At 27.3% G+C, this 10335-nt stretch overlaps 3 protein-coding genes across 3 annotated transcripts; 1 reads left to right on the forward strand and 2 right to left on the reverse strand.

The window, feature by feature from the left end:
• Positions 1–476: 476 nt before the first annotated feature.
• On the reverse strand, positions 477–2891 carry LOC145743531 (uncharacterized). The gene is made up of 6 exons (XM_082561515.1): positions 2731–2891; positions 2098–2246; positions 1591–1723; positions 1261–1432; positions 1034–1184; positions 477–759 (listed from the first exon to the last, which is right to left on the reverse strand). The coding sequence occupies exons 1-6, from the start codon at positions 2806–2808 to the stop codon at positions 738–740; spliced, it is 705 nt and encodes a 234-aa protein (XP_082417641.1). The 5' UTR covers positions 2809–2891; the 3' UTR covers positions 477–737.
• An 866-nt stretch (positions 2892–3757) lies between these two features.
• Positions 3758–6118, forward strand: LOC145743387 (uncharacterized). The gene is made up of 6 exons (XM_082561332.1): positions 3758–3923; positions 4139–4233; positions 4655–4762; positions 5094–5323; positions 5621–5687; positions 5821–6118. The coding sequence occupies exons 1-6, from the start codon at positions 3824–3826 to the stop codon at positions 5917–5919; spliced, it is 699 nt and encodes a 232-aa protein (XP_082417458.1). The 5' UTR covers positions 3758–3823; the 3' UTR covers positions 5920–6118.
• Positions 6119–8036: 1918 nt separating this feature from the next.
• LOC145741155 (ubiquitin-ribosomal protein eL40 fusion protein) lies at positions 8037–10290 on the reverse strand. The gene is made up of 5 exons (XM_082558685.1): positions 10240–10290; positions 9804–9912; positions 9476–9562; positions 8750–8852; positions 8037–8173 (listed from the first exon to the last, which is right to left on the reverse strand). Exons 2-5 carry the CDS (start codon positions 9904–9906, stop codon positions 8080–8082), a joined length of 387 nt encoding a protein of 128 aa, XP_082414811.1. The 5' UTR covers positions 9907–9912; positions 10240–10290; the 3' UTR covers positions 8037–8079.
• Positions 10291–10335: the final 45 nt, after the last annotated feature.

Consider the following 10335-nt stretch of genomic DNA (forward strand, 5'->3'; position numbering starts at 1 on the left):
TTTTTAAAATATTTATTTAATTATCTCCAAAATTAGAATTTAAGATATTTGTAGACTGTAAGTTTATGGCCGCCAAACAAAAAGGTTTATAAATCATATTTACATTGCTAGTATTTACACCACTTTAGTATTACTTGAATATTACGTCCAATTTACATTACAAGTCTATGCCTATATATTTAAATTAAGTTATATACATTATTACACTAATATTTCTGATTTACTAATATAAAAAAACAATATTATTTTGCCTTCAACAATAAAATTCTGCCGTTTCTACTAAATTTTTTCTATGTCTGTCTTTAACTGTCTAAGGTAGCTACATGCTTGAATAAAAAATTTAATAAAACGTGCTGGTTTACATATAGAGATTTTAAAGCGTGTTTCCAAATCAAAAAGCTTACCCTTTATCGGTATCTAGCGGTCAATAGAAAAACTGTTAAAACATTTTAATTCATGTTAGTTTATTAAAAGCCAAAAATAGATATTTTGCTTTTATAATTTTACCATTATCAAAAACAATTTTAAAATTATTTAAAATCATTAAAATTACGTTTTAAATTAAATTTGTGTTTGTTATAACTCGTTTAAAGTAAATACTTTGACCTACAACCTTGAATATTTATTTTTAACGATATGAATATTACAACCCATGCATAAAATTATAATTTTTAGTAATTGATTATAATCATTTTCCTTTTTATTCAATTTATCTTCTCCGTACACCATAAGGGTTTTTATCTTCTCCGTACACCACGACTGTAGTTAAAGTTAAATAGATTAAGTTTATAGTTATAAAAATACATTAAATTTGAACGACGAAATATAATAAAATAACATTTTTTTATGACTATGACAAATTAATTAAATTTTAAAAAGGAAAATGCAAATAATAAAAAAAAAAAAAAAAAAACTTTGAATAGATTAAGTTATAACTCTTTTTAGCCTTTTTGGTGGGTTAGGTAAATACCAATTTCCAAATTTTCTACCCTGTTTAATTTTATTGTTTTTCTTTTATTTTTGCTTTACTTACTCAAGCCAATGCTGTACGCGTATGTTGTCGTTGGGTCGTTCCAATGGTGCATTGTCTAAGTTCTCGATAAATAGCCTTCCAAGATGGCGCTGTAATTTTACAATGCAACCAAAAGCACTCAGACCTATCACTATAATGGCAATCAATGTACCTTGTTTAGAAGAATAAAAAACGGTGTTAAGTAAATAAAAGCACATAAAAACAACTTCTAGGCATTTTAAAGCAACCTAAAGTCATCGAAGAGGTGTTCTTCGTTTTAGTTTTCTTTTGTACTGCTTTTAATTTAGTTTTGGTTTTCTTTGGTCGTGTTTTACATTTAGTAAAATCAAAATCAATGATAGGCTCTAAAGTTGTAGGTCTTGTTATTGAATCTTGTGTTTTAACTTGGGTTGCGGTCATCTAAAAAAAAACAAGTTTCTGTTATTTTAAACAACTTAACTATTTTATAAGTACAGTTAACACATGTACATTAATAAGAAATAAATAACTTGAAAATTTTAACTTTATGATGTAAATAGTAAAAACTAATTTTATAGTAATCTAAAGAAAAAAAAAACCTGTTTTTCGGTGGGTAAAGGTTCAGGCGAAGTTGTAAAAGTTGGATTTGTACCGCTTGTCTCTGCGCTAACCTTATAAGCTTTTAATGTAGTTGAAACTTTATCATTTTCTGATAAAGTTGGGGCTGGTGATCTAAATATATAGTAAATTATTTTGGTAAATGCAGATAAAAGAAACTAAGTATAATATTTAATAGCTTTTTATTAAAATTCTATTGAATTAAGCAATTATAATTCGACAAAATAAATAAAACATTATTTAGTTAATAAAAGTGTTAAAAATATTTTAAAAAAACGCACAAGATTGTTGTAATTTATTAAATCAAGAGCAGACTGCTTTACCCTATGTGTCATAACACAGGTTTTATATATACCACAGAAATTTACCGAATATTGCAACACTCTAAGTGCAAACGATGCAACCACAAAGAAAACACTTTCATCACTTAAAATATCTTTCAAACCGTAGAAAAACAAAATCTGCACAATGTAAAAACTATTCCTTACACTATTCTGATAAAGCATCGATAGTTGCAGTTAGGACCTATGTTTTTGTACCCTTTAAAGCAAGGAACACAAACTTGAGTAACGGGGTTGTAATATTCGTATTCTCCACATTGAGTTGGAATTACCCCATTCTTAGTGTTCACCAAACACTAAAACAATAAACGTTAGAAATGTAAAAACTAAAAATCAATAATTAATATTTTGTATATTTTATATCGTCATTGATTTCTTTTTAAATAAACAATATCTTTTAAATATGATAAACAATTCTTATATATAATTCTTAGTTTGTTTTTTATTAAAATAACAAAAGCAAACATTGTTTATTTTAATAGTTTTTGTGGTTGGTTTTTAAGGTGAAAGAAACCCTATAACAGTCAATGATTTAAAATTCAAACCTGATATCTAACACACATTATTAATATATTTAAAAAGTTACTACATTTAAAAAAAATGTGAAGATGTATTGTTTTTTGTAAGTTAATCTACCTAATGCTATTATTTTAAGCCTTAGAAATCAAAATAATCTTATGTGATAATGTGCTTTCATAACTCATAAATTTCCAACACAACATATTAATTATATTAAAACTCTTTTTATATTTATTGTAAACTTAAGGATAAAATGTTTACCCGTTTTAGGTTGGCCTGTGTTGTCGGAAGAAAGAAAAAAAATGCAATTCCAAATAGAATTTCATATTTGAAGTTCATCGTTTTGAAAGTCTGAAATGTACACTTTCTTGTATATTATCACATAAACCTATAATTTCTTAAAATTTCCAACAAATATAATATAATTTCTAAAAAATAAATAGTTAAGTAACCGACAGAAAAACCTAATTTATGGTTTACTATCTAATAGAAGTTAAACAAAATCTAACGACTAAGATATAATTTATGTTTAACATATCAAATACACCAAACAACATAACGCCTAAACTTGACAACTAACATCTGTTATCTTTAACAATATCAAACTTGACAAAAACAAGCAAATATATAAAAAGAATATTTCTGAATAGCTTTTGTAGTAAGATTAAACAAATATTGTCAAAACGTTGAAATAACTTTTATAGTGTTAAAAGTTGTTTTTTCTAATTACGTGAAAAAAATTCTGGCCTAATATACATTAAACAAAAATAAAAATAATTTAAAATACTTTTAAATCCAATACATTAACCGAACTAAAATATCATTTAAACATTTAAAACAAGGTATACAGTCATTGTTACTTAACTATCTTTTGTCTTTTGATACCACTATCTTTTGTACCGTGTTATGTGTTGTAATAATATATAAAACTTCGACGTTGCTGTCTGCTTATAAAACAGAATTGTTTTGTTTATATGTAACACAAGAGACAATACCTATATTTGGTTTATTAAAATAATACTTTTAATACTTAGTCCTTATAGCTAAGTGGCATCATTTATTTAAAAAAAAATTTGAATATTTTTTTTTTCAAATTAACTCTCTACAACAAAACGCCTTTTTTATATTTCTTTTAAATTTAACCGGCCACAAGATAGGGCTCTAAGCTCAGTAAAAATGAGCTACTTAAAAAAAAGAAAAAGGTTATTCTTTTAAATTATTTTATTTTTCCAAATAAAAACCGTGATTTATTCTATAACAAAGCTCAGTTACTAAACTCAGTATAAATAACTAATTTAAAAATGTTTATTTAAAAGTTAAGAAAAAATTTTTTTTTACTTAAAATGTTAACAAAATGCTAGAAGAGAAATCATATTTTGAAACCAAGATTTTAGATTCTACAAAAAAGTTTGAAAATCGCAGAAAATCGAAATTGTGGGAGAATAATGAGCGAGGTTGGAAACAATGTTTTTGTTGTAAAAAAATTGCCTAGTGAATTATAATAAACTAAACAGTAAATCAATGCTATAGTTTGGGCAAAAAACTTAACCGGTTACAATTTTCGTTGTAAATTAAAAACATTATTAGCCGTAGAGAAATAACAAAACATTAGATTAAATTTTTTTAATTAAAAGTTTTAAGGATTAATAATAAATTTTATTATTTCTAGAGATGACATCTTTTTGTGATCAAACCAGTTTTGATTCTTACTCAAAATCGAATTATTCGAATGTTTATGAAAAATCGTTTCAATATCAACCAGAAGTTAGTATTAATTATTTAATTTTCGTTTTTTTAATGTTCTAAAACTTTAAATGTTTAATTTTACATAGCAAATTGTTTTTCTTAAAACAAGTAAAGTTTACTCTTATGCAACTTTGGTAAAGCGTTTTAAAGGCCTTATAACGTTTTAAAGGCTCTTATGCAACTTTGGTAAAGCGTTTAAAAGGCCTTAAAATGCAAAAAAATGTAACTAGTTGGAATCGAACTTAAGACGTAAAGAGCTTTAATTCGTCGATGACCAGTAGAATACCACACTACTAAAGCGTCAAAGACTGTTAAAACAAAAACAATTTTATTTTTTTGGCTAAATATTAATAATTTTGACTTTTATAACACTTGCCTATTTTTTACAATGTTATACTAAAACAAACTGTATACAATTAACGTTTTATTTAATTATTAGGTAATAATAGAAGGGGTATCACGACGTAGAGAAGCAAACGCAAGGGAAAGACTTCGAGTTCGGAACCTTAATTCGGGGTTCGCAAAACTAAGACGAATTATTCCAACGGTAAGTTTAAAATTGAAATATTTTCTAAGCCATAGCAGAGTGACATAGCAGAGAAAACAATGAAATGTCACAATAAAAAAAAACAGTTTTGTGGATTTGGTAACACTATAATTTATAATTTTTTTTATGTTACTTTAAGGGGACAGGTTTTTGTAATTTTATTGGAAAGGGGGGAGTACTGTTATGACGTGTTTTGAGCTATCCGTAAACGCCAAGCTTAAGGGCAAAAAGTGTGGCATTAATGCGGCTCGAACCCGAAACCTTTCGGCTCGATGCCATGACCGGTATAGCATACTACAGTATAAGCATACTTACATGATAAATATTAAAGGTTCCTCCAAATCGTAAACCGAGCAAAGTTGACACATTACAAGGAGCAATTGATTACATTCATCAGTTAGAAGTGTTATTAGAGGCTACTGGTGGGGTACCGGACATTGGGTTGTGTTTGACGGGAAATATGCACTCACATTCCCGCCAGTCGGTCACCGAATGCCCCTTCTTTCCGCTGTCCGATTTACAGCCTCGAAACGTTGCAAGATTTTCGATTTTTTCGGAGAGGTAAATTTTTAAAAAAAAGATTTGAATTTTAAAAATGTTTATCTGACATAATTAGTAAAATAAAAAAATTTCGACAATTTGTTAATATCTAAAAATTAAAACGGACAAATTAAATTGATTTTGTCATTTTTTCCCGTCGCATTGTTGTAATATTAATTGTATATCGTAATTATTATTTACTTTTATCAATGTGCGAAAAAAACAAAATATAAAAAAAAAGGTATTTAAATTTTTAATTCGTTTTTTTTTAATGTATTAAGCCTAAAATTTGTTAAGTCATATTTTAATTTATTTTAGACTAACTGAAAAACGCAAAGAGAGATTAAAACAGCAACATTTTACCGAGGAACCAGTAGGCCTACAGGTAATCTACAACAAATTTAAATATTTTATATACTTCTAATTATTTTTACAAAAAAAAATTAACTTGAAAATATATAAAAGTAAATTATTAAATTGCAATAACATCTAAAACTTGATTTTTTCTTGATTTTTAGGGCACTGACGAACACTCTAACAATTTACAATATTCTAGCCAAGAAAATGTTAAAAATAATGTTTATTTTACGAATCAAACTAATTATAACTACATTTAAAAAAACATATAATCATAAATTGGTATTTAAAATATATTCTAATGTTTTTGGGTTTTTTTATTTAATTTTTGTGACGTATATTATCTCATATTTATCCTATATTATTATTTGTAAATAACTTTAAAAAAACACAATTTTTAGGCAAAAAAATGTTATTAAAATGCTTAAAAATCAAGTAATCTATATTTAAATGCACTATAACACCTTATAGCTTAAAAAAAAGTTTTTATTAAAATTTTTAACAAGTTTTGCAAAAAATTTCGAAGCAAATTAAAAGACATGCAAAAATGTAGTTGTCCAATTTCCTACAAGACCATCTATGACGTCACAAGGGATATCAATCGATTAGATTGTTACCAAAACAGACAATACATTCGCAAAGTGGGGGTATTAAAATACGGGGACCAAACAAAAGGGGGTAATATCAAATTTTAATGGGGTTTAGTTACGCAGTTAGGAAGACTGTTAAGTAGTTTTAATGCAAGTTATATCGTCTGTGACGATGGGAATTATAACAATGGATTTACTGACAAGCAAAAAATGTAATTTCAAATTTTGTTTTAATTATAAAATTCAAAAAAATTTGTTAAAAAAAATTTAAACAAATAAAAAACTTTAACTGGTTCTACATTTAGATGTTTTTAAATACGCGCCTATCCTTTATCTCAAATACACTTTATTAAAAAATGTTTTTTTTCAACTAGAAGGCTACAAATATATTTTCAGTTATGTTAGTAGGCCTATATAGTGTAGTGACCCAAACTTAAAATGCTGCTAATGTGTGCAAGTGGTAAGATAATAAAATTGTTGTAGACCTAAATGCAATTTTAGGCTACGTTAAAGATTTAATATTTGAAAATAAAACATGGCCAATAAACTTTATAAATAACTCCGTATATATTTTTTTAATAATAGTTTTATTTAAAAAAATTAAATACAGTATTTTTTTTCAGGATTACTTATGTAACGAAACTTTACTATTTGCAGCTAAATAAATTGTTTTTATACTTACATTTAAGCCGTATTTAAATTTATATTTTTTTTAATATTTTTGTAGGTTGCCATGTTTAGTTGTTTTAACGTTAAGTGTTTTTAAAGATAACTGACTTTGAAGAAAACTTCTGTTAAATTGAAGTTAGTAAATAAGAGTTGACTATTTTATTTGTTTAGTAAACAAGTGTTAGATTTCTATGAAAAATCGTAATGTTCATAATGTAAATGTCAATGATTGACAGGCAAAAACATTGCTCCCAGTCAATTTACCACTAATACAATGTTTAATGGCAACATCTAAGTAACGAATTGTCAAGGATCGTAACCGATTGTTTTGTATATATCTTTATCCTCGATGTGGGAAAGTCGAATGCGCGACTTAAACATAGAGTAACATCAGTTACTCCGACCCAGTCTTGAGTTGCCTGTGGCAGTTTGGGATATTATAGATTATAATTGCCTGGTAATTATACTGCTGATTAAGTGGTGGCTCAGCAAGAGTTCATACCGTTTATAGCGCCTTACTTAAGGGCGCTACAGCATGAGATCAGTGGGGATTAAACCCACGACCTCATGGTGGTGTAGCAAGTGTTTTTACCACTACACCACGCTGCGTGGTAAATTTTGTAAAACAGTTCCTTATTAAATTTTAACTTCTTAAGTATTCTGCACTGCTATCAGAATCATTAAGGAGCAACGACCAGTAGAAAAAAAGGCACGAAGCACTGCCAACCCAAATAATTTAAGGGTAAGGTGGTTTCAAACTTATTAATTCGTAGATTATTGGGCTTTTAGACTACCTTTTTTACCGAGAATCCAAAAATTAATGCCCTTCAATACAGATTTTTTGACAGAGCAATAAAAATAGAATCCGGTAAAAAGCACATTGATAGCAATTTCCGCTACAAACGCCAGTAGAGCTTTTTATTAGATTGTTGGTCAACCTACCATTCAGTTTAAAATTTGACCAAAAAGTGTTAAAATCGAAACTTAACACAATTGAGTAAACCGAACCAAAAAAATTCACAGAAAACAACAAACATTTGGACCTCACAAAGCCATCAACAAAGACTTTATCACTATACTTATCTGCAAAACTGCTAATAAACTAAATCAAACTAAACCAGAATTTAATATTTTATTTGATTTGTATTCAAAGCTTTTAGATTACTTCAGCTTCTTCTTGGGACGCAAATGATTTGTTCGTCCACATTTCTTCTTTCTACAATTGGTTGCTCGTGAGTGAAGTCGAGCGTAGCATCTTAAATTAAATAAAAAAGTTTATCCTCTTAAGATTTTTAATATTTATACCTTATAGGATTATTTCCATTGACACAGCCTTTTTACGAAAAAAATGAACCGTGCAAACTCCAGCAAAGTCCGATACCATTCGGCAAATTAACTTTTGGGGCATTTTTAGTTAAAAAATCACAAACAGAAAAAGTCAACTTAGAATTGGGTCATGTTATTCTAGATTTAAGACATGCAGTCGTCTTCGAAAATTAAAATTCACAAAAAAAATTAAAAATGAGTAATAACCTACAGCCATTATCAGCCTTACATAAAAAATTGTAATTATCTTTCCTTATGCTTAAACACTTTGGTGTGGTATTAATCATTTCAAATATTTAACCAGATGGTTAAAAAAAAAAAAACAAAATATTTAAATAACAAAAAAATCTTAACCAAAAACTGGAATTTAAATTTATAAACATACAAGACACGTTAAAAAAAATGACATAAAACCTAAATTCAAAATATTATTGATACATAACACACAACATACCGACACATATACCCGATAATATTAAATTTTTCCACTCAAATTTTTACTTACTTTCGACAGATCATTTTATCGCAGTTGTATTTCTGAGCGAGAATTCTTAAACTTGGTTCAATAACTCCACCTCGAAGTCTCAACACCAAATGTAAAGTGGATTCTAATCAAATATTAAAAATTATATTATTTAAAAATTAGTACCGTCAATACAATTGTTCGCTATATGCTTTTTGAATAGTAAAATTGTTCAGAATTAATATTAAAACAATTCTAAACAATTGTCGTAAGCACCACCACAGTTAACAACAATTTTTAAAAAGAAATGACATGATGATATATATATACAAAATTAAATTTAAATTGTATATGCTTAATATATATAGTATTAATAAAGACAGGGGGCTTAGTTTAAATGGCAAGTAGTTGCTGGTGGTACGATGTCGATATTTTTTGCACAAAAGCGCATCGCATTTATATTATTAACTACAGGGTCGTTGTTTGTCTCGTTAAAAATGACTGCTGCTATAACGAAAAACTACGTGGTAGCAAAGGTAAATTATAAAAATAGGGTGGACAACACACAAAAATTTTCGCACCATAATGTCCACCCTGTTTTCAGAACCTAGATCCGCATCTGGCCTATTTATGTAAACAAAAATGCTTAAAAACTTTTTTTTAAAAATTGGTTTTTGCAAAACTTAGTATTTTCGGTTTGTAAAACTTTGTATTAAACAACTAAAGGTAAGATAAAGACTATTTGACAATTAAAAAACTAGCACAAACCTTTCTGAATGTTGTAATCACTCAAAGTTCGTCCATCTTCCAATTGTTTGCCGGCAAAAATAAGACGTTGTTGGTCAGGTGGAATTCCTAAAAATATAAAAAATTCAATAATTACAAACCATTCACTAAACTAACAAATATAAAATTGAAAAAAACATTAATAAAACAGTTTTAGATATATATTAAGTTACAAATTAAAAAACTAAAGCTCTACATATAAAACCGTGTTAAAATTTTAAAAATGAAAAATAGACTGTTGCACAACATTCGAAATCATGCGAATAACAACAACAACAACACTACAAAAGTTTCAATTTTTGAATCTTACCTTCTTTATCCTGGATTTTTGCTTTTACATTCTCGATAGAATCAGAAGATTCAACCTCCAAAGTAATGGTCTTGCCCGTCAATGTTTTTACAAAGATCTGCATTTTGACCTAAAAAAAAGTTATATAATTTTAGATATTTAGATCCTCTTCATTGATTTAGAATGATTAAATATGTCAATCTGACTGTAATTTACTGTCGGATTGTAGTTTTTTAAATTAAATAGTTCGAAAATCAACATAGTTCTTTAACATTATTCTGATCACCACAAAAAAATGTTTATTTAAGAAACCGATTAAATAACATTCTAAAACTTACTAAAAACCCCAAATTACATCGATTAATTAAAACAGAAACCAAACTTAATTTATTTTTCATAATTAAACATCTGTAGGCCTTCAAATACTTTTAATTTGAACAAAAACATAAAATCTTACCTTTGGAACGCGTTTTTCTACCACGTTTATTAAAAAGATGGTGGCAAAAAAGTGGAACCCGTGCGACGCTTATTTTCACTCACATTGAGTAAATTA

This window comes from Corella eumyota, chromosome 2 (genome assembly GCF_963082875.1).
Source record: "Corella eumyota chromosome 2, kaCorEumy4.1, whole genome shotgun sequence".
Classification (NCBI taxonomy): domain Eukaryota; kingdom Metazoa; phylum Chordata; class Ascidiacea; order Phlebobranchia; family Corellidae; genus Corella; species Corella eumyota.